This window comes from Morone saxatilis, unplaced genomic scaffold, assembly GCF_004916995.1.
Source record: "Morone saxatilis isolate NCDOM2014 unplaced genomic scaffold, NCSU_SB_2.0 Contig16, whole genome shotgun sequence".
Taxonomy (NCBI): Eukaryota; Metazoa; Chordata; class Actinopteri; family Moronidae; genus Morone; species Morone saxatilis.
The window spans coordinates 10,857,807-10,885,457 of record NW_023339718.1 but is presented as its reverse complement, the minus strand read 5'-3'; the positions used below and the strand labels follow the sequence as shown (position 1 = coordinate 10,885,457).

Here is a 27,651-nt window from a genome sequence, read left to right as displayed (position 1 = left end):
CAGATTTTTTAAAGTGCTAGCTTGGAATTAGATTGAGAGCCAGCCTGCGATAATATTTGGTTCTAAATTTATCACTGAAAAAGCAGGCTAGGCATGCATTTTAATAATAATAAAAAATGTGTATGTTGAGATTACAAGCCTTTTTATCATATGTCTATAACTACACAACAACTGTGCTGTGACCAGAGTGGAACAAACTAATAGAAGAAAACCAACACAGAGAGAACATTCAGCGGTTTGTTAACAGGACAATAATTACATTCTGTGATGGGAATTAAACCATGAACCTGCCCTGTAAATTCATAAATGCATAGACATGTTTTGAAGATGTTTAAACAGTCAGTTTTTTTAAATACAGGAGTCAGGGTTCAATGGCTGTGACCTCTGATGGTTGGAGTGAAATCAATGACAGAAACACCTGTGAGACAATATGCACAGTCACAGAAATCCATTATTTCATTTGGAGACTGGAGAACGTTTCTGTTCAGCTAAATGCAAGAACATGAGTTTATTAAATGCTTTTAACCCAAAACAAAAACTTCCACACTCATAACAGAAATATTTAAAATCGAGTAATCAAACCAACACCACAAAACAGAGGAAGAAAAGGTTGTTAGAACCATTTGAAAAACACTCCCTTGATAAAAAGGCAGCCGAACAAAGTAACATCCGTTTACAGTTATTTCCACCAATAGTGACACACGTCTTTTAAGTCCACAAGCAAATACCAACTAATAACATTTAAGATGTACTTTATTTCACTGAAAATAATATACTCTGGATTAATATGTACATGGAAGTTAAATCAAACATTTTGAAAGATCAGCTTATTATCTGACGTTAGAGAGAAGGCGGAGATATCGAACTGACTGTTGTGGACAAAGCTGCAAATCAAAACCGAACTCGTTTCTGTGAGGAAAGGTACAGTAGTTAAGGTTTTCCAGGCCTGACGGATAGAGGTAGGTAGCATTAGGCCCCAAATCAGGGCCAGAAACCTGAGAAAACGCACACACCGATTACCCTAACCCTCCAGAAATCAAAATATACATGAATGTACAAACAAACCCTACGTGCAGGCACATTTACAGTATACGTCAATTACAAAACACAAGTGTGGTTGCCAAGCAAACAGTCTGTCTAGTGTGCCGTCTTAGACTTGAATATCTGAGCCATTTTAAAATCAAAGCCAATCAACCACTTAGGTGTCTGTCTGATAGCCAAACTCACCGGTGACATGCTAATATGTTACAGTTCCTGTGTCTGCACTGCAAGTAAACGGTGGTTTTGATAGTAAAAAAGGTACTGAACAGTGTGTTTAGCGATAGCACTTTTGTAAGAACTGCATAACTGTGTTTCTTGTTCGTTTCCTAACTGTGTTTAAAGGCTGTTAGAAACACGGAGCTGTGAGTTGCACTTAAGTCAGCACCAGAAACCAACACGCTTTGGCTATTAGTGACTTTGCAGCTGTCAAACTAATGTTGACTACAAGTACAAGGTGTTCTGGTACCTGGCTGGTTTTATGATGCTGAAAGCCACTTTCAGTGCTGTGCAAACAGTGAGAGGCTTTTAAATCCAAGTAAGTATTCCAGGAGTCATGCTTGCTCATATTAGGAAAAGGTGAATATGTGTGTGAGTGTGACAGTCACCGTGTGACATCTATGTGCTGATTATGTTTACAACATTTAAAAGTGTGAAGAAGCTATTTAGGTAGTGATCAATACGTGATGATTGTAAAGGTTTATCATGTGCGAGGCTTCTTTCATCATATTGTGCAAAAACAGCTCAACAAAAAAATAATAATAATTGTGACATGGAAGAAAAGTAGTGTTTTCTGTGATGAAGTCAAGAGTAAATAAGTGAGTAACAAGTCATAATGAATACTATTAACTATTATAACTTTGACACCAGTGTCTGTGATCAAACTCTACCTACAGTAAAAACTCACATACAGTATTTATGCTGATAAACATGTCCATAATGCTTGTGCAAAGACACCAACATCTGCTTGCTAGAGCAAACTAAGTGAGCCATTCCCTAAAAAAAAAAAAAAAGGCACAAAGGCGCTAGCTTTAAAAGTAGCTACAAGGCTCTCTCAGGTCCACCAAGATTACATCTAAACCTATGCTGCTACATTTAGACAAATAGTTACAGAAAGGAGCCAAAGAAACAAAGATCACCCAATAATCAATACACACAAAATAATCTATGAACATAAACCTGGCAACAGAAGAGGTGTAAGTGTGAGCTCGAAGGCGTTTAATGTTAAAACCATAAAGATTTAAAGTAGCTGCAGACTAACTTTGCAGCCAATTACACTGCATTAACAGCTGATTATAGCTGACAATTAAAACCATGTCAAATAGAGAGATAGAAACAGAGACTTTGGTATGTAGAGAAGACCTTTCACATACCATATATACCAATCTCTGGAGACATTTGTACGTGGACACTAATATTCAGTGGCATGCTCTTGTATGTGGATCATACACGATTACATACCAACTCTAAATAGGCCAGTTCTGGCAGAGATCCCATTTTCACATTTAGGACCCATAAAGGTCCTTATCACATCTGCCTCATCGGTTGGATTGTACTCCATCACCCTGTCGATAAAACCCTCCCTTCCCAGAACATGCCATAGATTAATTAGACGCAGAAACTAATGCATCAACCCACTCCCGTCCCTCCTCAGAAGGTCAGTCTCTTAGCGGTGATGAACTCTTCCAGTTGGACCTTGCCGCTGCCCATGAGGCCGAACGCTGGATACATTGTTCCTGAACAATCCACCTGCCTCTCGTAAAGGCACCTCATGGTGTCGGCGTCGTAGAAATACACACGGCATGCGTCGTAATCTAGGCATACGCCCAAGCGCTGTGGCATGGGAAGCACGCGGTTGCCAGGGTCGCCGGGCGGGGCGTTTGCCGTGGAAACGGAGGAGGAGGAAGAAGTCTTAGGGATGAAGAGTTTGCCCATGCCCAGGGTGAGGAGGGTGAAGGGCTGGGAGAGCTCGTAGCATGTGTCCTCGCTGCCGCTGTCATGCCCGCTGTCATGGTCATACCTGGTGAAAGGAAGATGAGAGGCAAGTGTTTTGAAACTTACGTCAAAGCCAAAGTCATAATCGTATGTAAAATGGATATAATCTGCCCCGGATCATCAAGTGAGAATGGAAGTGTGAAAAATGAATGATTAATTTCATTAGCAATTTATCTGCTGATTATTTTCTCGATTGATAGTTTTCTCTGTAAAATGTTAGATAACGGAGAAAGGGGCCCATCAAAATTTCCCAGAGCCAAAGATGGTGTCTTCAAATGTCAAACTTACAGACAACAACTCAAAAAACTGCAAAAATGTCATTTTAAAAAGGGTTTCAACAACTAAATTCTTGGTAATTAATTAATTTAGGTTACTTTATTTGTACCTGCAAGTAGATTTGGTTTGCAGTAAAAGAAACAATATATATTTTAATACAAAATATATAATATATTAGACAAAAGCATTATATATTTTATTATATACAGACAACTCAGACAATAGATAAACATGATAAATGATAAAAGTGCATTAGTGAAATATTTAACGGATTCATTTTCTGTCGGTTGACTAAGAGCTACAGAGATGTAGGAATTATTTAATTACCATTAGAAAAGCCACAAAAACTGATTAACTATTCCTCTCAAACAGGGACATTTTTATTAACGGTAAAAATGCATACTCAACCTTGAAATGACTAGCTGAATGCTGCGTGGCGTTTATCACCCGTGCATGCATTATGCAATTACCATAGAATTAATATGCATTTGTGTAAATAATGTGTTCCTTTACATGCTTTTACACGAGCTGATCCAGTGAGAAAGGCAGGCTTTGTCTGTGAGTAAGCTCTTTACGAGTTTATACTGGTTCTCTTACATCACAGGATTAGGTATGACTCAAACACACTTATCACTGTACTGAGATTGTTTGTGTCAGTATGTGTTGCAGTCAGGTATGTCTAAGTTAAAAGATAAACAATAGGTACAACAGTCTTTCGCCAAATCTTTACTGTTTACGGATAAACTGTCGATGATAGCTGTGTGTACATCTTGTGCTCGCACTTACCTTGGGCTGCTGGTATCTCTGGGATTGTGAAACCATTCAAGCAGCTTTGAGTCAGAAGCCACTCCAACTTTAACCATGTAGGAGTACGGCTCCACCTTGAAGGCCCAGTAGTGTCTACAAAACAAACAATTCCATGTTTCATTGCAGGACTGGAAATTGATGATGATCCATGGACACACTCATTTTCTGACTTGTCCCTGAACATCCCTGGTGCAAAAATGTCCTCAGTGATTAAATATCACTCTTCTGCATCATGGCGGCTGGTAAAGATGGTACAGAAATGACATAATAATATATAATCCTCCCACCTTGTGCGCAAAAATAAAAGTTCCATCTCTGCTCCCTCTCTCTTGAATATTTTATAAAGCATGATATATTGATAGTCTAATAAGCAGGATACTAGTGAGCTTCCACACTGTGTGCTGCACCGTGTGTGTTCTGTCATTTTTGCCTAGATTTAACTCTCAATGACTTCTTCTTACATTGAGGCTCACCCCAATCGACAGTAATTTGTTTTGTAACAAATAAATTATGCTTCTGGGCACAACTTGTTTGTTTTGTACAAAGACCCAGTGTTGTCAGTTCTTGGCGTACCTTCCCTGAGAGATGCCCGTGTCCCCAATTATGTAGTCTAGTCCGATGTAGCTGCCCGTCTGCACACGATCTGCTGCGAGGAGGAAGGCCATGCCTGCTACGTTCTCCACAGTGTCCCGTCGCTTGTTCAGAATGAGCCGCTCCGTACTGAAGCCACACTTGTCGCTGAACAGGAATCCAAAAGCTGCATGTGAAGAGACAAAGGTCGAATGAGTCAGAGGACAGACAAAAAAGACAGAAAAGGTGGACAAAAAGGAAGTTCGAACAGACATAAGACAACAGATTTTCAGAGTGGGTACAACTTGTGCTAAAGGCAGTGTTTTATTCCCTCTGTTGGGGAATAAACAGGTTTGGAATTGGGTAGGTGACAAAAACCGACACATGAGGGCGCTAGAGCACAATCTTAAAGAGCTACACAAAGACCCACTTGCCATCATCACACCATGAAGAATAACAGCCTAATGACACTCACTCCTCATTTCTCACGTGCAGCTGCCATTTATATTCCTCATCTGGATACAATTAAACGCATTCTATAAATAGTTTATGGACCAAAGGCCACAATTACTATAATCCAGGACACATATACGCTGACATAATTATGCCTGTTCACTCAACCATCCCGTGCAATCCGAGATCTACACTGGGGAAGACCAGTTAATTTGCATGTGTCTAGGGAAGTCCTTCGAACAACTAGGCCATGATCATTATAATATTATAAGCCTGCCTACAGGCCAGACAACAATGCTGCAGTTTTATGCAAAGTTATGTAGTAGGGATGCACTAATACTGGCAGTGATCATGTCAGGCTAAACTAAACACCTAAAATGTAATGTGTGTCATCTTTTGGAGCATACAAGGTGGTATTCTCCAAGTTGGTTAGTTTACCAAAAATAATGAATCAGCTTTGCCCATCTCCTAAGTGTTTAAGTGGAACTGGTGTCATTTTCAATAAGAAAAAAAGATCCATATTGCACGAGAACCTGTGATATTTGCTTAGTACTGCAAGTTGATGCTACCAATCATTTAATAAATAATAAAAGAAATGGGGGCAAAGATAATTGATGTAGCATGAAATTGGTCCCAAAGCAGATATATTTTAATTTCACATCCAGTTAAGAAGCAGTATTTTTTGTAAGTTAATGCTGACACCTGGGACAGAAAACTCAACCACAGCCTTGTTTAGTTCTGTTTCATTCAGTTTTGGCCTAAAACATAAAAGGGGGATTTACTTTTTACACAACCAGCATATTAACTGTTAAACATGATGTTTTCATGATAGGTTATAAGGGACTAAATGATGCCCTACTTACAAAAGGAGTCAGTATTAACACTTAGAAATGCTGCCTAAAAGGTTACATGTTTTAATGTGGTCAGAATTTTAAGCAACTGTATAGCTGAAAAAAAGAAAAACATTTGTTGTGTGCAACTGTGTCCCCCTCGTGCAGCGTCGTGTGTGTGTGTGTTTGGGTGTGTGTGTGAGCGAGTGCATGTTTTGTCCTCTGCGTTTCACCCTGGCCTAAAATTTCACCTCATTACTGACGCACAGTGAATCCATCCACTCAGTCTTACACGAACCAGAGAGCACAGGAATGTGGAAGCTCCAGTCACAACACAAATGACAAGGCTTGTGCAGGACGCAAATCAACGCACAGCCATATCAGATCAGGGAGTGACGTGTCATGTATGCACGTGTGCGATGGACTTTTGATGCAGGCTCCTGCCGTGGGAGGGGGGGGAAAGACAGAAGTGTGTCAAAACTAATTGACACAGAAAACCACCTGCAAATCCCAGACTTCTCCACAGCAAGGAGCCCAAAAACAAGGGGAGTATAAATCAAAGAGACTGGGAGGATACGATCTGAATTCAAGTTCAGCAGATGGTTGGGGATGATGATCATTTTTAATGAATTCCACCTTGCGTCTGTCAGGCAGCTTAAAAAGGCAGCAACAGATGCAACTGCAGCTCTCTTTTCCAAGCTGTCGCGCTGTACGACACAATTCACTCCCACACACTCAGACAAAAGCCATTTTGGTTTTGGCCGTCTGAAAACACAAAAGCCATTACCATCGTGATGAACTAAAAACACCACTGTGCTTCATTACCTCCACCGTGCATGCTACAGAACTTAAAAAACAGTGAAGCGTTTGTCATCCGCTAATCTTCCTAAAAATCGAGCCCGATGGAAAACACTCAGACGTGCTCTGAGAGGTAAAGGGGATAGAGGAGCTTAGCTGGTGCCTTGGCCAAAAAGAGGCCCAATAATAGGGGCTGGTTCTCCGATAGCCAGCAGCTTAATCCTGTAAATAACAGTTTTCCAATTAATGAATGCACTTAGCATCCACAACAATAACACAGTCTGAATTGATTGAGTTTAAGAAAGAAATCCAAAGATTATGCTATGTTTTTTTTTTTTTCGTCTTCAGGAACTCAACCAACTCACGTTGCCTCAACACCTCCCTTCCTCCTTTACCAGTGACATCAAACTAAAGACTCAAAGGACAGACCAACAACACACACCCATCACAGGGGCAAATTTCCCCACACCACAAAGGCTTACCAGGTGCAGGTGGTGTGTGAAAGGTGACCTCGGGGCTGTAGGGGCTGAACATGGAGTTCCTGCAGCTCCGGACCCTGAAGGCGTACAGGCTGTTGGGGTCAAGGTCACACACCACAGCGCTGGGGCCGTACACCCTGTCTGTAGCCCTCCAGACCCCACTGTCCTCACCGTCCTCCTGGGATGGGGACTGGCTCGGGCCCCCGAGTCTGGAGAGAAAGGAGATTATAGTCAAGTAGTTTAAATGTTTCCACACACCTGCAGCTTTTCTGTGGATCTGAAACAGTGGATCTTCGTATGTTTGCACCCACCTGCGGTATTCAAGCATGTGGTGATCAGTAGGCAGGTGGTCATCGGACAGCCTCCAGCAGATTGAGGCCTCGTTGTAGACTTTGCTACTGGACAAATCAATCAGAGGAGGGTCTGGAACTGGAGAGCAGTAAGACAGTATATGGAGAAAAGAAAGATAACTCGTTAGTAAAACGTAAACCTACCATACATAATTGAAACTAAACTCAACGCAAGGAAATTCTTAATCGTGCTTGGTATAGTACTTTAGCTCAGTAACTTGGGTTTAAGCAAATGCAGCAGTGTTAAGTGTGGCAAAGATTAGATTTGTCAGGATCAGGACTATCCACTTGGGACAATGGACAAGACTGTCTTGCATAATGGAGCCTGTTAAGAGGTTTTCACAGACTGCCAGGAAATGCACTTTGAAACCCCCCCCCCCCCCACTGCCACCTCTCTCTTCCGCTCTCCCACTTTCACCTTCATCCACTCCACTTTCTCCTTTCTCATTACATTTATTGTTTTTCCTCCATTTAGACTTCCATCTTTACGTTCATCTACATGAACAGCAGCACCACTTCCCCATCCGTCCTCTCATCCATGTCAACAGCATCCACTCTGAAATTATTCTGTTCACCTCATCATTTACTGTTCTCTCAACCTAAAGCTCCTTTTTCTCCAGAAACAGCATGTAGGTCACTGACTTTTCTATCTATTAGAGAGAGATCATGCCATTCATCCATCTCCCAGTGAGAATTCCCCTCCTCATCTCCTTTGTAATATTCCCCCTCTCTCTGGTTCTCTACTCTTCCCATTTTCTCCATCTTTTGACATCCCAAATCCTTTTCTTGTCTAAAGCTTTTTCCCTTATAGACCGCCCCCCCCCCTCGCTGACCAGTGTCAGCACAGCTGCTGAACTTTCAGAGCTTCCAAAGTCACTTGGATAATCCTCAATCTCCAAAGTCTTTTTCTCCCAGGCACATTAGCTCCTTCGTGAGTTTGTCCTCTTACAGCCCTGTGCATCTTCATGTCTTTTATCACAACTACATTGCCATGTGTGCAGATACATTATAGAGAGTGCATTATTCGACCAGCTTTCTTGTTTCTGTTCCAATGAACTTTGAATCATTATTTTAAAAGTGCTTTTTAACATTTTGCCTGGGAGAATGGATGAAAAGCCACCCTTGGGTCTAATCTTTAATTTCTATGTGTTGATCATCAACATTATCCCTTACAAATAAAATATAAGAAAACATATTTCCTTCTTAACCCCTGTAACACAATTACACCCATCCCCCACATTCACGTCCGATAAGTAAGTAGGTAAGTAGGTAAGTAAGCAAGGATAGTAGTGAGTTACCACTCCAGTGTAAATCACATACATGCGTTCTTTAAGACACTAAGCAGTCACTACACTGACAAATGAGATTTTAAGTTTGTCACCTGTTTCCAACAGATGGACCAAGAGGCAAAAACCAAACACAGCAGGCAGCACCCCCCCGCCACTACTGATCACAGCCAGGACAGGCTGCTGCCAGACAGACAACAGAAAGGCCAAGTTACACTGCAGGGAACTACTTTCTCATTTTCATTCCACTACTCACTCTACAAATGCAAGGAGACTGGACAACATAACGTTTCCTGATGAAAAGCTCAAATACACTCTATCCGGTGCTGTAATATCTTTGAAGGGGAAGTGGAAAGAGTTGACAGAAGCGCTGTTCTGACATTTTGAGGAAACCCCAATTTGAAATGGAAGACAAATGGGCATTTACACTTGACAACACAGTCTTTCACAGCCTCTTGAGAAGCGGAGCATGGGGTCAAAACCTGCAGCAGGGCCACAGCTGGGTTAACATGGGAGAGCACAAACACGCCGTTATCCAAGAGTGGAAGATATGACTAGAGAAGCATGGATAAGCTATAGGCATTGAGCAAAATCCAACACATAGAGCATTATACGCCCACAAAACGGCTGGCAATCATTGCTTGACAAAAGGGCATAATATTATGTTTTTCTATGATAGATGAATAATAGAAATATTCACATTTAAAAAAAAAAAAAATCAGCCTAGAGTTATTCAAAACATCCTTATAACCAAACTACAATGTGTGTGTCTGTATAATAGATGTACAGTATAGCTTACAGGCACTATCCAGAGACACTATAGCGATTCTTAACTGCTGCATCATCTGTTGAAACTTAATTTATTTAATTACTGCAGTGTAAAAATGCTGCTTCTTCTCTGAGCTCAGGCTAATAGCATCATCAATTCCCAAAGGACACTTAAATTAAAGACACACATCAATGACTGCCACGAAACTGCAGCATGCAGCACTTTCCCAAAAGGATGCAGCAGTGAGTCAGTACATTTTTATACGAGAAGCCCATTTTCTCCAGTGTAGGGATTACAGGAGAGCAAAAATATTAATATTCATTCATTTTAAGCCAGTTTAGACTGAAAGCCTAAAGCATGAGAACAGAGTAAATGAGGATTACCCTGAAAAAGAATCATATGAGGGTTTGTTTATGCAAAAGGAAAACTGCAGTATAGAGGGCAGATCCATTTCCACTTTAAAACATCTTGTTTGGTTTGCATTTAACATCTGCATTACTTCTACTCATCTGCAGTTTTCATGTGTCAAAATTGTTAATGACACAAACACCACAAAAAAATGACAGAAACACTACAACTAAGCAATATTTTCTATTTTTTCCAGGATTAAAGTTAAAAAAATAATCCTGTTTATAGTATGTATCTGAATAAAACAAATTTTTGTAAGTTATTACAAGTTAGGCTTTTGCCAATTAGGCTGAAAATATTAATGAAAATATTGAAATAAGGAAAAACACCACAACACACAATACAAACACTAAATCTGATCAGATTATCAATTGTTCTTCCACAGTTTTCCCCCTCTCCTTTTTTTAAGTGTGTCCTATGAATTGTTGCTACTCCAATGACTGACTTTGCCCAGATGGGACAAATGCCTACAGAATTACTGCTGTAAAAACATGACTTTTTATGCAATTTCTCTACTTTTTAAGTCTGGGCTTGCAACATAAACACATCCACACCCATCTATTTGTAAGTAGTATCAAATTAGAACATTAAAACATTAGTTTTTAAAGCATTTTCTTTAACAATCAACTCTACTGTCATTTATTTAACGATTAAGAAGTTATTCATTCCTAGTCCACTGGCCCATAATTCCAGACGGAGCCAACCGTAGCCTCGGAGATAAATCTCACATCACTGATTTTAAACAAACTAACAGGGCTGCTCTCCAGTGTAGCAACAAAAGCCCAAAGCCACAAACTCCTGTCACTCACAGTTGTCTCAGTGACTGTTGGTGACAAACAAAGCTGTCTGTTGTTCAGTGGCATCCACTTGAGGGATAATGGCTCTACGCCAAAGAGACCCCGGCTTTATCTGCGATGTCAGCAATGTTTAATCCCTCAATAATTTTAACATTTTTTGAACGCTAAAGTCTGGAAGCACAGCTGCCACTCAAATCTCAACCAGTTACTTTGTATTGACACTGACCAGCCTATCATTTAAAACATTTCCACGATGCCCCCAAACCTCAGACCAGTCAACGGTAATTGACTAACTACGACTGAAAACTGCCACAACTAACTGTCACTATCAGCAACAAATGATATTCAATACTGCTCCCCCTCCAGTCACTGACACACATAACGTTGTCAGGTTAGGGACGAGTCATACTAAAGGCATTTAAAACAAGCCGCAGCCAGACGCAGCCAGATGTCAAGAACCATCACCCGGTCGTAACAAGTCTGTCTCCCAGTCCTATCAAGTCTGATCTGTCTTGTCTTCTCCAGGTCCTATCAAGTCTGTCTGTCGTGCTCCACAGTCCTATCAAGTCTGTCTGTCTGTTCTCCCAGTCCTTATCAAGTCTGTCTGTCTTGTCTCCAGTCCTTATCAAGTCCCTGAAATGTCCTGTCCTGTATGTCTCCCGCCTAATCAAGCTGTCTGTCTGTCTGTCTCCCAGTCCTATCAAGTCTGTCTGTCTCCCAGTCCTATCATTGTGCAGTCGAGGCAGGAATGTGAGTAAGATGGATCCAACATAAACACCACACTGTGTTGATGATGTTCAGTTGGGACTGTGGATAATGGTAGTGTAATGCTCCAGCTTTTGTTTAGTATACACATGGAAATCTGACACGTTAACAAACACCTTCATCTGACAGTGATTAGCAAAGTTTTTTACCAAATGTTGACACACACACACACACGTTGACTAATCTGTCAGTGATTATTACTTCCTTATTTAGATAATTTTGCAGCCTGCTCAGTTATCTGCAGACTTTTGATCTTCGCGCTTAGAAACTTTTGATCATTTGTTATGTCTGGTAAGTTGTCCGGTCCTTTATGGCTCTCAGTTTCTTAAATACATTTAGCAGAAATAGTTTTCCTTACTCTGACAAGCTCTTTTACAGCAAATCTTGGTAAAGGTACAGCTCATAAGTTTGTGTTTTAAGTATTGTATGGGTATTTTGTGGAAATGAAAAAAATACGCTACAATATAGTCAGTCATCCTTCGGGCCGAAGTTGGCTATAACTTGGTTCTTTTGCCTTTCCTCTTCTGTTTCAGTACATCTAAAATATTTTTTTCTTAAATAAAAAGATAAATAAAAATAGTAAGTATGCCAGTTCAGAAGTATGTACGCCCTCATGGGAAAACTTCTACCTGAGCAGTCCTTTGTAAAACAAGCTTTGTAAATCAGCAGACCAGAAAAAAAAGCTTCACAGAGCAGTAAAATCCTCTATGAGCATTATCCAGGGTTGTTTATTCAATTTAGAGTCACACAGATGACCTCTGACCTCTTAGCACAGCACAGTTCACAGGACTGTGCATGTACTTGGCAGGTTAAGGCAAACAGCTTATTCTGAACATGTGTTGTTTTAAAGAACAAGCCCATTCTGATAAAGTAACTTTTTTTAAGTGGCAAACCTCTGCGTTATTAACCAAGCGTAGTTTTATTTGATAACAGTGGTTCTCAACCTTTTTGGTTTCAAAATCAGGCGGTGGACCGGTATGTGATAAGATGTAGTCTCAGGGAGCCCCATTTAATAAGATGTAATTATTCCATAACTCACTATACTGTAGCTTGGCAGATTAACAGTGAAGAGTGTTGAAAACCACTGGTCCAAAACACAAATTAATGATCTTCAGAGATGAATAGAAGCAGAAAATGTCACTGTATTTTACTGATGTGAACGAATAGTCATCGGCTTTCATTGCAGCTTGTCCTTAAACACAGAATTAGTGACGTTTCTAGATAATCTGAGAAAAAAAAAAAAAGCTCTAAAATTGAATTACAGAAATCACAAGTTCTTTTACCATTTTGCTTACTTTCATTTTCATCTTAAACCATTTAACTGAAATAAAATCAGTTGTACCTCCACCAAAGCACATCTCCTTCAACAGAGTTTCCTCTCTGGATGTGTCCAACACAAACTCGTCAAAGCAGGGGTCGGCTGAAGGGTGGAAGGTCCTCAGAGACTCTGTAGCCTTCTGGATCCTGAAAACATACAAAGCAGTCATAACGTGATAAAATATGTATCAATGGAGGGTTTTTTTGATAAGCATAAAATTACAGTTCACTAAATACAATTAAAAAAGACCAAAACAATAGGAGCACTATTCCCTGCTTTTCTAATCAATCCTGTACTGCAGGTCATTTATGTAGTTGTAACTATATTTATATTGACTCATAAGTGAAAACGAGGATTAGAAATCAAGCCCTCGTCAACAGGAGAAAACTGTACAGGCCACAATATCATGCTCTTGAGAGTGAAAAGGTTTTCTGATTATCCAAAGCTGCTAATGGAGATCAATTAGTCAGCTTAGAGCAGAAGACACTTCAACACAGCGTTGACTGGACGCTTTCCTTAACTGCCCTCGAGTTGGGTAACCTCAGTGCACGTGGCTTTGTGTGTTCCTGACACACTCCAGTCACCCAAACACATAATCAGATTGATGCTCTCAACACTAAAATAAAAACAGGCTAAATCCCACTTAGGAAATCCACTGAGAAACAGGTAGACGTCCTTCATGATTAACTGTATGTGGGCAATACAATACGAGTCATACCATAACTGTATTCAGTCTGATTATTTAAACAATCAGGTTTAGCTTCTGTAATCTGTAATGAATTTATATCGATAATCATTACTAAGCGGCTTAGTTATTAATTAGCAATACTGCTCCCCTGAGCGTAAAAATAGCAGTTTACGCTCAGGATTTTAGTGGACAGGCCTGACTCAGCTTCCTGTTATTAGGTTGAAGCAGGACATTTTCAAGACACCAGAGGAATGCTTAAGTGCACTGTTCGATTATTTCCCTCTAAATTACTGACTGCCATCACCACTGACAATTACTTTGAGATTTTAAGTCTTATTTTACAGAAGTAGTACAATGTATTTACATATATGCTGGTATGTTTTTGATGTCAGCCATGAATGATGTCTGTAAAAGTATTATTTTTGCTTTATTTGAAAAATCATTAACCTCTATTACATGAACTTGTATGTCATTAATGCAGAGCCAGAGATGCATACACATTGTAGTAATAGTTTGTTGATCAACGTTGTGATATGAGGCTAGCCATCTTTTGGGATTTGGGAGATTTTTGTCATAAATATAATGATTGTGTAAGTAAGAGAAAAACAAAAACAGAAAGGTCATGTGAAACAACCAAAATTTCAAAACCATTTCATCATTAATTTAAATTAAAATCTTGCGAAAAATGACTGTCGGTGTCATCCAGCTTTACCTGGTGTGTAGCTGCTTTGCAGTCTGTACAAAGCAGGACTGATCGGTCTCTTTCAGCACCTCCTGAGCGTAGCCTACTAGACCACTGTTCTCCAGCATGCCCTGGTACTCCTCCACCTGGGACATATTTTCAAAAAGTCAGGACATTATAGCATTTTCAGATTCCAGTCATTAAAAACAGGTTGCTTTGTACTTACCAGAAGCCTAAGAAAATAGACAATAGAAATTAAATTCAGTCCTGATATTTCATACCTGGGCCCTGAGGTGGTCCAGGCGTCGGTTTCGTGACTGCTCGATGGACCTCAGCATCTCTGATTTCCTCTCCTGCAGAGTCTCAAACAGACGCTCAAAGTGCTCGTTGGCTTGACGCTCTGCTAGCTGGCCATTTTCCTTTAAGAAAACAAGGATGAAATAATTTAGCAGTTTGTACAAAGTTAATATACAACGTTACTTTCATAGATCTCTTCCCAAACATACCCATACTATTAGTATTTCTTCAGAAGGTTCAGAGCACTGAATCAGATTAATTGACTTGATTTGTAGGATTTAAAACTTCGGTTTGACAGAAGGTGGATGTAAATACAGTTAAATGTTTTAGGATGTACTGTATGTCAACCCTATTTTCAGGTAATCCTCATTAAAGTAAGAGCTTAAAAGTTCACATTACACAGCTTAAGTATATAGAGAGAAAGATTAATGGACATAGAAAAGTGTTTAAAAAAAGAAAGTGTCCTTAACATATCAGTCACACACACGCGTAGGTGTATTCGAACACTACCCATTTAGGACCAGCGTCATAGTAAAAAGGGGAAGAAGCTCAGAGGCCGAAACTGCATGAAGGAAACTGGTAGGCAAATCCTGCATTTCCTCGTTTGTTGTATTTGCATACTGTTTGTTTAGTGACCTTCCTTATTCGTACACAAAATGTGTAATCCTCAACTTAACAGACAGGTTTTGTGAAAGCTGTATAAATATTTGTATGGTGTAAGGGAAGGAATTCAAATATATAATTTGTTCATTATGGTTAATGGTTACTAACAAATCAACTATATTTCAAGAGTGTAAGAAAGGAAAGAAAACTGTTAATACAATTGAGGAGAATCCTCTTGGAGAAGGAGGAAAAGGAGGAGTAGAGGGCGTTAAAGACCAGAAGTGGTCGATCTTAAATTAGAAAATTAAAGCAGATAAAGGAACATAATCACTTGAATATTTTCAGTTTTAAATGTCTCCACTTAAGAAAATGGCTTGAAGAGAGACCAAATCAATTCCTTTTACCTGTGGAGTTCAATGCTTATGAATATCAATAGTAAAGAGAAACCATCTTTTGGAAAATAAAAACAAATGAAAAAAAGGAAAGAAAATGAATAAAAAGATCCAAAAATAAACAAAAACTAATTTTGGGGAGTAGAGTGGAAAGGATGTTTGAGTTGCAGCAGCGTGAGTCAGCTCTCTCTCTCACCTCGGTCTGACTGATGAGCAGATCAAGGTCTGTAATCTGAGTCCTGACCTGGTCCTCCTTGCTGATGAGGTAATGGATACTCTTGGCCAGCTTCTCCTGGTGAGAGAAAAGACCAGCAGCATATAAAGTGAGTTTCATAAGCTCTTGAAACACTGAAGCACATCCACAACAACAGATAAGATGCAACTGTTACAGAAGAAAAATCTGCCCTTAACATTGCATTACATACAAAACTTTATTCAAATATGCGCCATTTTAAAAAAGGAACAGAGTGGGATTTATGAATGTCCACTCATGTGATCACATTCCCAAGCATCAGCTCTCACGTTACTTTAGGTTGTAGCTGCTGTTGTGAATATATCCTGATTGATTAAAGTTGTGGACGTGTGCAGAGTGTCCGGTATGACCCTCTGTGACGCAGCCTGAGAGCCTGTTTCAGTGGTTGCAGCATGTCAAACAACATTCAGTATAGTATCACAATGATATGACAGTGCAGCACTGTTCAAAGCAACTGAAACCCACACGACTTCCTGGCTGACAAAGGCTTCCAGGACTGTTCAGGAAATCTGATCCATCTATTGACAGTTTGAAAAACACAATACACACAAAATCGTGGGGAACAAATGGTCTCATTAAATATTAAACACTGTGCTGTTTGTGTCAACACAGACCAGCAGATTGAATTTCACAGATTCTGCCTCAACTTGCTCAACCACCTACCATCAAGTCCACTAAACTGATTCAATTACCATCAACATATTTCACTTAACACCTATCCTGTTAAAGGCTCGACGTTCTTTTGTGCTGCCATAGCAACCAAACAGCCCTAAAACCTAATCTCCAGACATTTCTGTCTCCACATAAGCTAAACCAAACACTCAAACTGATTAATTCTACTGAGTGGCAAATAAAATCTGATGACCGCACGTGATACCAATTAGCTCTAACCCAGTTAGGGTTTCAGTTCCCAAACAAAAAGAGATTGATATACAGCCTGGTGCATGCCAGCACAGGTACAGGTCAGGCATTAATATTACAGCAGGAGATGAGAGGTTCGGGGACCAGGAAGTGGATGGTGAATAGCACAACAAAAACCCTGCTCTTAAGGTGTTTTGTTAAATAGTTTAGCAATGACCCAGCTCTAATCCCACCGAATGGAAAGATATTACTCATCGAAAGGCTTTTACTCAGTTTCAGCTTATTAAATGCAGTTATGTAAATCTACCTTGAATGGATTCTTTATGTAAACTTAAGATATTAATCAGATATTCTAAAAGAGGGGGTTTCGCATGATGTGGATTTAATTGATGACGATATTTAATTGCTAAGTATCATCACAAAATAGTGTAAAAACATCAATAACTTCAAGTTCTAAGGCCGCTTTTCCCGAATTTCAAGCCTTTAACAGTGGCATTGTGTTCAAAACTCTGTTTAACCCTCGTTATCATAAGCTAGTACTGTGTTACTCCTTTGTCATCACAGATAAAACTAATTCCAGTGTATTCAAATCAACACCCCCTCACAAGTAGCCAACCTATCTGTTGTCAGTGTCTGACTGTGGTACCTTGAGGATCTTGTAGGCACTGCTCATTGTGGTGACTTTGTGGTTGGCGTGAGATCCTCCCAGCTTACACAAGTGACACACGGGTCGTCTGCAGACCTCACAGTACATGTTCACCTTCTCCATCTCGTGCTCTGGACACATGAGCACCTGCGACATAAACAGAATCAGTTAAAATTAGACAAAATACACACGTAACAGCCTTTTATATTCTACAATGATCAAAAATTACTGAAGTGAAACAGGAAGATGGCCTAAACTCAAAGAGCATCCAGACAGCTTTCTGTGAGCCATTTCCTGATGTGTCTGAAAATAGAATTTAAATCAGCACTTTTTAAAATGGCAAGATCCTCATTAGAATTTATTCGAGGCGGCTTTTAGACCAACAAAAAGGGATTGGAAAGAGCAGTAAGTCAAGTTTCCAACAGACTTCACAGTTTGAAAGTATTTTATGATCAGATATGAATCAGAGTCACAGAAGCAAAAATAATGAATTCAACTCCTCATATATTCTGATATATTCTAAATTTATTCAGAGGGCCAAATACCGTGAATGAGAGACATTCCTGACCAGCAATCAATGCTCGCGACAACCTATCTCCTGAGAGATGTCCATAGTCCAGTTGAATGAAAATAACAAAGAACTAATATAAAGCCTTCCCCTGGCAGTGACGGTACTTGCCTTGGGCCTAAAATTCGTGGTGGGGCCAACATACTCGTGCTGAGCTTTGGGCGTGCCCCAGGGGTGGTGCAGCTTGAAGCACTCGTTACAGTAGCTAGCCTTGCAGTCCATACAGCTCTTCGTGGCCTCTTGCTGCTGTGGAGGCTTACAGATGTTGCACATGATGGCGACAGCTGCGCGGGCAGCCTGGCGGTAGCGCTCGACGATGCTCTCCAGGGTGAAGTTACGGAACAACATGCTGATGCCGCGCTCGCCAAGGTCGATGTCGTGCTGGCAGCCGGGGCATGGAATGGTGGTGACCCGAGGAGTCACAGATCCTCTGCGCCACCCCGGGGACGAGATGGAGCCTGGAGGAGAGCGGAGGAGGACAAGTGAGAAAAGATCGTGGGTAATTTGGATTCATAGCTTTGGGTCACCCAGTTTCCACTCTTGTTTGAGGCCCTATTTTGACATGTGAACAACACTGACCTTTAAACTTCAAATTACACTGAATGGATAGTTTCCAAGAGTCAAATAAGGGCTTTGAAAAAATGTGAACCCCCATTTGTGCTCAACAGATTCTGGGCCTTGAGTCACAAAAGCATTACATCATCGTATAATGTGCCAAGTATGACCTTATGGCAAAAATGCCTTTGATAGTTGATAATGCCTTCACAAATAGGGCCTCAGTATGTCTCCCTTAGTATTTATTTCCACAATGACCACTACTCCATAAAGACATGAATGTATGGAGCAAAACATCAATACAGGCAGTTTATTGAGCAGTCGTCATACAGGGAAATAAAGTCCAGAAAAAGAGACTTTCCAAGAGTACTGGGGCAGACTGGAGAGATGAGATACGGGATAGTCATGGGAAGGATGGCATCCTTTGTGCTTCAAGAGAGTACACTGTATGAGAAATCAATTTTACAATGCAAGTCAGTCAATATTTAAGAGACTAATTAAGTGTTCACAATGATCTGGACAAAAGAAAAATAATTTTCCTAAAAATTAGCGATCAAGAAAATAAGAATATGACAAACCACTATTTTGCGAATCAAGCCATTACACTGTGTGAAGTAGATCTTAAGCAAAGCTTTAAATAAAAAAAATAAAATGTCCTGCACTTTAACTTTAAAATCACATGTCCAGTCAATGCATCAACACTTATATTCACCACAACAAAACTCCTCTTAAAGCAATGCTTTCAAGAGTTTCTCACAATATTGTGCTTGTTACTGATGCAGCAGCATCGTAACAAGACAGCAACACAGCAACATGAGGTGGAAAGAAGGGAATTGTTACACAAGGTCACATCACAGATGCAAGCAAAAAACACACAAACACTCAAAAAGGAAGCCAGCAAACTGAAGTCACTACACGGCAAAATAAATGACAAGAATACTGCTTCACGTTTTTGGGGGACAGGGGAAGCAAGGAGTGCTGGATTTATCTCAGTTTTCAAGCCAGAATTTCCACTTCGTTTCCGAGGACCTGGAAATTAAATCAAACACTCCTCAGGTAAGCGAAATACAGGAGAACTATTTAAAGACATCAACACTTTTGCCAAAAGAAAAAAAAAAAAAAGTGCAGCTGGGAAAAGCAGTGGCAGAACAGCAAACATATAAACTGTGTGATATGTAGAGCCATGTGCATGCTGTGTGACATGAGCAGAACTGAAGACTGTGACTAACAGTTCACTGCCTGGAGACTTACTCTGTTTGTGATCTGACAATTGAACAGAACTACTGAGCTCTGTTTACCACACGTCGATTCCCCTTCCTACCTGAATTCCTGAGACAGAGTTGAACTAAACATTGTGGTGCGATGCTATGATGAGAAACTTAGTCTGATGATGGTGATGAAGGTGACATGGTCTTGTTAAGACATGTAATTGAATGAAAGTAGAAATCTGGCAGAAAGCCATCACATTTAAACTAATGAATGATGCAGCAGTTTCTAACCCTGTAAAGACAGTCGGGTGCGTGTGTGTGTGTCTATTCATGTGCGCATCATGAACCTCAATGTGTGCGTGTTGGGGCACTGTGCACTTGGTCAGGAGAGCAGGTGTGAGTGATCAAGAAGCAGACGGGAGGAGCCTGCAGCAAAGTGTGTACGTGTGTGTTTGTGTGTTGATTTGTGGATCTGCAGAGTCGAGGGCAGAAACTGACGAGTCATCGCAGTTTTTCCCCCTGCACAAGTCTACACACATACACACACACACACACACACTTGTTTGAACTGATGTAGCATTTTTATGCTTGCCAGTGACGACTGAGAAAGTTTAATTGTATCCAGGCGGGGACAGTTTCTCATTTCATTTCTTATTTCTAATGCAAATAGAAGTTTGCTTATGTAGGCTTGTTGAATGTAAGTTTTGTATTGACGTTTTGTTCCGTCTGCTGCTGGATTTGTATGACTCATTTGTATAAAAATGAATCCTGGAAATGTTTTCTTATTCTTTTATCCAAATATAAAATCTGAATACAACAATAATTCATTCTGTAAAAAGCTGAAGTAAAATAACTTAAGGTTGGAATTGACTTATTTTCCTTTTAAGGATTAAACTTATCTTATCTATTGATGACACCACATCTTAATTGTTTGCTGCTATTGTTTTATGTCCAGGTAGCTACTATTATTGCCTCTTCTTTTGGGAGAAATTGATATAGAGAGAAAAATACATTTTTTTCTTCTTAAAAACCATCCACTGAGCGTGTCTAATAACTGCAATAATTGGCCAATGAAACTAGCATCGAGTCTTGTTTAACTTGGCCACCAATCTGACACCTCTCAATTCATCATTCCAAAATGATTAGAGGTAGGCTGAGACAGGTCTGTGTTCTTATAAACTGTTTCTCAACACTAATGACTGTCAAGTGAAGCATACACAGCACCCTAAAGGCACACAAATCTCAATCAGTAAAAGCCAGTTAAGAATCTTAGCAAGTCCAAACATATTGCACATTTTCACTCATTGTGTGTGTGCATGTGTTTAACTCAGAAACAACAGAGACTAACAGTTTTTCCAGCTCAATAAAGCAGCTTTACTCGCCACCATGTTTTTACAAAATGAATGCAGAGCTTAGCTAGTGTACAGACACACACATACACACACAGGGGGTCTGGGACACACACACACACACATTCCAGTCCCACTTCAACTCCTAGGAAACATCCTCACCCCTTTCTCACTAAATTTCAGTCTCTGCTCCGTTCAGTTCCTTTTTGGCACTTGCCAACCTCCCTGTCAAAGACTCTACCTCCCTTCGATTCTCCTCGTCGCTCCCATTTCACTCCATGCCACTCCTTTAACAGTTCGCCTCCTCGTATGCTGACTCATTATCGCTTTAAGGTTTCCACTGTTTCATTTGCGTTCACTCTGTTAATTGTTAATCTGGATCCAAAGATTAGATCACAGTTATGCTCAGTGGACATTTTTTAAGACACATATCTTTTAATGTCAACTCTTACTATGTGGCATTAAGTGTCTATAATGTGCGTTAAATAACAACATTAAATGCACTAATTCTATTTGAGTGGTGTGTATGGTCGTGTTGACAGGACTTAAGTAGAGGAAAGGTAGAACCAAACTAGGGTTTCACAGGGGTTCTAGTAACACTGTACTCACTACTACCGCTAGTGAAAACACGGAGCCCGCGTCTACCTCGATTTCCGAACGACCTTCGCACTGTGGCTGCAAGCAATGAACAGAGAAGTGAGGTGAGACCAACAAGAAAAATGAAACAATATATAACGTGAAGTGACGTGTGAAAACAGTTTCTTTTTTAAAAAACATCATGACATTAGAGAAACAAGAACTTAAAAAAAAAAAAAAGGTAAAAAATGCCAATAATGCAGTTCAGTGTGAAATACAAACAGCGTTTAAAAATACATACAGGATGTGAACAGTTAGTAAAAGTACAGTTAACTCTTGATCTATGCACTGTGGTCTATATCTGAGGACAAATCAATGCGACTGAAACTGAATTTGACAACTGTTTTTGGAAATTGTAATAAAGTGTATTCCTAATCAAATCTTCTTTCAGACTCTGGTGAATAATTTGCATTAAAAAAGGAATAGTTTGCCATTTTGGGAAATGTGTTTACTTGCTTTCTTGCTGAGAGTTAGATGAGAAGAACTCATGAGTGCTAAGTATGAAGCATTAAGACTGGAAAAAACATCTAGTTTAGCTCTGTCTGAAAGGTAAAAGCACCAGCACTACTAAACTACAACCAGCCTTTTACACTTCACTTTTTGTACAGATAAACCAGATATAAGTTCATTGAGGCCTAACTAAACCCCTCCTTTTAGACAGGCAGCTTTAGCCTCGTCTTTAATCATGATATCTGGTAGCCTAAAGCCATTGAGTGCGTATTTAAGGCAATAGACCTTTTGCACATGAAATAGGGTAAACATAGGAGTTACCAATTATCCTAACTAAAGTTCTGTTCTATTCAAGTCAAACAGAGACAGTGTGCTGCTATTGTTCATGTTGGCTCACTGGAAAGGCTCTGCTACACTAAATGGAACACAACCTTACTTAGTGTCATTGGTAACACCTGTGTTTACCCTACTATTTCATGTCAAAAGGGCTGCTGTGAAAAAGGTCAATTTTACAGGATTCCTGTTTTAAAATGAGTCCTCTAGAAACATTAAACCACCATCTGGAGACAGTGTTTTTTAACCAATTAATATTAGCTAGCTATTATAAATTAAGCTGATAAAACCTGCCAGTGATTGTCGTCATTTCAGCTAGAGAAACAAACAAACACACGGTCAGCAGTTAGAAATGAGAGGCTTGATTTTGTCTGAAATTAAGAACTCATTGTTTCAAATGTTACTACAAATTTCAGGTGACACCGTTATGATCGTAAACTACATTATTATGTGCCATGTGAGCTTGACAGGCATAGCAACAGTAACTAAGGATGACGAGACTTCCAATCTTTATGCTAAGCTAAGAGTCTCCTGGCTGTAGCTTAATATCTAGCGTCGGACATGAACTGGACATGAGAATATTTTCTAACATGTCAAACTATTCCTTTTACACTTACTTACACCAACTTTAAAAAGTGCACTTGTCAAGAATGAACTGTTGAACATAAATGCGTCATGCTCCGTTTGAGCCCCAGTAACATAAAATAGGATGAAGTTGAGAAACAATGCTGATGAAGTCTGTCCAAGCCCAGCCAAGGCTTGTCCAAGCTGCACACTGATAAATATAGCCTTAAGTCTTTTCTTTCTCTCTCCCCTCATCTAATCCCTCATTCATTCCTTACAGGCAGGTTGCGTCACCATGGTGACCAATGATCTGATCTTCCAGTGTCGGAGGCGGTGCAGAATTACTCTGTTGTTCTGTGTGGGAGCTAATATGCTCACAACGTACTTTGAGGTTTCCTAAATATTGTTAAACACACAGAATTATATAATCTGATGATTAAATGCGCTTAACGCAGGAACAACCTCGTTGAATAATCCCCAAGGGAATTCCACATGTACGTAACCTGTGGAGTAGTTTCATGTTGACTAAATTAACTTTTAGGTTATTTATGAAAAGATGCTGCTAAATTATCTGTGAAACGGAAATTATTTTTTTTTAAGTCAATTCAAAACAATGTGCATCAATTCATAAGTCAGAATGAAAATACAGAAATAACAGAGACGAGAGTAGACCTTGAGCACAAAGTGGCTTTCAGTGAAACGTGAGATTTGTTTACCCAAAAGCAGGATTTGATTATTTCCTACGTCCACAGATGCAGTCCTGCCAGTGAAGAATGAACTCATTCAGGTTAAAGGGGCGAGTCTGAATGAGGGACGCTCTGTTCGAGAGCCCGTCTCAGAGGTTTTGAACCATGAATGGCTGAATGGCTCCCACAAAAAAAAAGAAAAAAGCTGTTCACCTCACTGTACCTTTGGGGATCTTTTTAGCTCTGGTCCTCTGGTTCAGAGTCTCAATGCTCTCTGAGGTTACTTGGCAAGTTAAATGGATACCAGGTAACACCAAATGCTACAGTTTCATATAGCATGGGCCATTTATTATATACATTTGATGCGATTTGATTCTGACTCAAAGAAATCATTTGCTGTGCCCACATCCAGAAAGAAAACATATTTAACAGTTTATACTAACAAGAAAACTACACAACACTTTCCCCATTGGACGTCAAACTGCAACTGAATGCTGCTGCAAATTACTCTTCACAAAAAGACTTGATGAAGCAGTTTTATCACCGTTCAAAATTGATTGTGGTTTTTTTTGTCAGCTGTGAGCAGTTCCTACATTTCCTGTTTTTTTACCACATTCTCAAAACCTCCTTAGAATAAATGTGCAGTGTGGATTTGGGACTAGTATACTGAATAAACATAAAACATAAAGTGTTTATCTTCAGCACAAAACCTAGAAATGCTATAAAATCTTAAAGCACCAGTAAAGCATCTAAAGGCAGCGATATAGTGACTATAACGACTCTGCCCGAGTTGTGTCCCACTTCCATACTACATACTAATTATACACTTTATGAACTATAAATTAATTGTCATACTATGCAGCTTTTGCAGTTAGTACGAAATGTCAAAAGTATGTTAATCATTTCATACATATTGTTTTAGATATTTCTGTAGCCGTCTCGAGTATCGCCTCCATTTCTTTTGAGCATTACATTGTCAGAAAAAAGCTAAACTCATTAAATGTTTTTAGTACACACACTGACCATTTCCACTATACATAATTTTTGTCACTTCCTTTTTTCCCCCCCAAGTATGAACACACTACACTCAAAAACCTGCTTAGTATTAGTACGTAGTCTGGAAGTCAGAAACAACTGGTTTTGCCAACGAGAGCGGACAAGAGTACAAATGAGACGACATCTTTATGGAAATGGCCTGTAGCCCAGAGCTCTCAGAGGGCAGAAAAGCGGCCTTGTGCCCCACCGAGCAGTTTTCAAGGCTTAGACATTGACCTGCTCAAGCCTGCCGGCAGCAATGCCATGTGTTTAGCAGGGAACATAAAAATATTGTGACAAGTTAACTTAGCTATCTGTGCCGCCACCCCCCCCTTCAACCGCAGCTTTTCCCTCAGCTTGGTTTTAAGAGTTTAAAATACCTTAAAGGAGCTCACAGATGTGCTTTGTTCACTCGTGTACATAAACGCACACACATATGCCTCTATATCCGCTTAAAGGTGGAGCGAAAATGATAGCTACTCTGCTCCCCTTGTTCCTGAAATATTTTCTAATGGATGCCTGTGCCCTTGCATGATTGAAGGGGATGTTTGATGCCCCCGAGCCATTAGAAGCAGACAGTGAAGACAATTAGGGCTTGAGAGAGCTTGTCAACGTTTCTTTTCTCCTGGTAGACAAAACTACAGCTTGTCAAGTTCCTCTGCTGTCTCTTTAATGAAGCCTGTAAAGGCAGACAGGATTAGAGGTAGACGTGATGACTGACAATGTTACGGCTGAGCGGTAAAATTATTTAATCATTTCTGTGTTTGTTCTTGTTTATATAGGACAAGAGGGGGAGGAGGCGGGTCGTCTGCGCCACACTAAAACCCAGATATCATACAATAATGCACACTTTTTTTGTCTTCCATTCGCCCCCTAAACCTTACATTTGCATTAGTTCAAGGTTTGCTTGTTGATTCAGGAAATCCCCTTCACAGTTACACTACCCTTTTTGTTTGTTAGGGAATCAAACATGCCTTCAGTTTCTGTTTGTAACATTTCCCTTTAATATTTTTAAGTCTTTCATCTTCCCTGTAGAGATTATCCCAGGCTCCAGCCATTAAAACCTGTTGAATGCAGAGATGAAAGCAGGACTAAAAAAGGAAGGGAATTGGGAGGAACTTGGCATTACCGGCACAAAAACTTGGAAGATCACAAATGGCCTAAGATGCATTTAATACTTTCATTTCCTGTGTAACCATCGCCTGGTTATTAGCTTCCATCAGCTCACATAATCAGGCTGACTGGCCGGCCCAACAGTAGCACGAGCACTGCTCCTACTAATGCTTCAGCACGCTGTTGTGAAATGCTTTTAACCTCGGAGAAATGTGAGATCCACCACCCTGCGCTAAGCTGCACATAATAAAAATCCTCCCTGTAAATAACACATTGAAAAACCAAAAAAAAAAAGTGTGTTTTTGGTTCCTTACCCCGAGACCCACCTGATCTCACAAGCCTGTCCAGCCTCTCCATGGAAGGCGAGGGCACCCTGGACCTGGGGCTGCCCGGCAGGGAGCACTCGGAGCCGGCGTCAAAAGAGTCCTCATGGTTTAGCATCAGCAGCTCCCTCACACACTTGTGGCAGACGCTGTGCTGGCAGGGCAGGATCAGCGGGTGGGTGAAGAGCTCCTTACAGATGGGGCAGATCAGCTCCCTCTCGATGTTCTTGATCGGGACCTGGGGACAGAGGCATGTTACTGAAAACCGCCACACAGACACTCAATAAAACTGTATTTTTAGGATTTTTGCATGAGGCAGCCACTACAGCTGCTGTCATCCTTTAAAAAAAAAACACAAACAAGAGATGAGAGAGGAACAGAAGGCATCACAGATCAGCCTGAAACAAGCTCGACAACTTCAGCGTTTGGAGGCAAGGATACAGCTGTCTTTGATTCTTGAAACAATAACCTATTATTAGAGCATTTTAGATGCAGCTAAAACAGGCCCATTGTTGGCACTTTAAGCTGTGAAAGCTACCTTTTGCTGTGTCACTGAGGTGGAAAATGTGGCCTTTCAGGTGGCTAGATTCACGAGCAGATGCATTTTATTGATCCTACCCTAAAACACACAATTAACTTTACTTTGAAAATCACCCACAGAGTCACAACAACAGCCAGCCACGCCGTCTGTACCATGTTTCTGTCACATTACATAAGACAGGATTAAGCCAGGCTAAATATAGACAAACAGTCAAATACAGGACTCCCAGCAGCTCACGTTTTTTTTACCATTTAAAAAGAGGAGTAGAAACCTGTTGTTAACCCTCCACCATGTTTAGGGACTGATTAGGTCATTTTTATCAGGTGGTGTCACACAAACCCAGCGACACCTGTATCATATTGATTGAAGAGAAAACGCCTGTGCACGTGTAAAGACAAAAGACAATACCCCGACGGATTAGAGGAAGTTTACACAGAAAAAAAAAAAAAAAAAAGCCAACAATGCTTCCCAAAAAAAAGGGTGCTCGAAGTTTCACACCAGACAAAACAGCAACTCAACAACGAGTCGAAGCAGTAACTCAATGAATGGCCACACACTGGCGGCGGTACACAGCTCATACTAACAGGGGACTTTCTCTTCACTACACACAGCAGAGGAGCTACAGGCTGGTGAACAATGACGAGGCGAGAAGCGTTTCAACATCTCCTCTCTCCTTCTTCTCCCACTTACCGCAATGGTGCTGCTCCGCCTCATCTCTGCAGACATGGTGAGGGAGGAAAATTAAATTTGAGAAGAAAAAAAAACCGCTTTGAGTTAAGTTAAAACATAAAAACACCGTATCCGGCGTTTCTTTAATGTTTTTGTTTTGCTTAAAGTTCTTCGGACGCCGGGTGGAAGATGCCGACAGCGACGAGCCGAGTGAATTTAAATAGAGTGACGCAGCTGGAGGGAGAGAGAGAGGGAGAGGG

At 40.3% G+C, this 27,651-nt stretch overlaps 1 protein-coding gene across 1 annotated transcript in view; it reads right to left on the bottom strand.

Moving 5' to 3' along the window:
• Window positions 1–350: 350 nt before the first annotated feature.
• The window catches only part of trim36 (tripartite motif containing 36), a 31,681-nt gene continuing 4,380 nt past the window's right edge, over window positions 351–27,651 (bottom strand). Inside the window, exons 2-13 of the mRNA XM_035658081.1 lie at window positions 26,185–26,419; window positions 18,041–18,387; window positions 17,362–17,508; window positions 15,798–15,893; window positions 14,591–14,728; window positions 14,340–14,455; window positions 12,964–13,085; window positions 7,558–7,675; window positions 7,250–7,455; window positions 4,690–4,873; window positions 4,096–4,209; window positions 351–3,058 (exon numbers count right to left, since the gene is read on the bottom strand). Of these exons, the coding sequence (XP_035513974.1) occupies window positions 2,689–3,058; window positions 4,096–4,209; window positions 4,690–4,873; window positions 7,250–7,455; window positions 7,558–7,675; window positions 12,964–13,085; window positions 14,340–14,455; window positions 14,591–14,728; window positions 15,798–15,893; window positions 17,362–17,508; window positions 18,041–18,387; window positions 26,185–26,419 (2,193 nt within the window). The 3' untranslated portion in view covers window positions 351–2,688. The remainder of the gene's footprint in view (window positions 3,059–4,095; window positions 4,210–4,689; window positions 4,874–7,249; window positions 7,456–7,557; window positions 7,676–12,963; window positions 13,086–14,339; window positions 14,456–14,590; window positions 14,729–15,797; window positions 15,894–17,361; window positions 17,509–18,040; window positions 18,388–26,184; window positions 26,420–27,651) is intronic.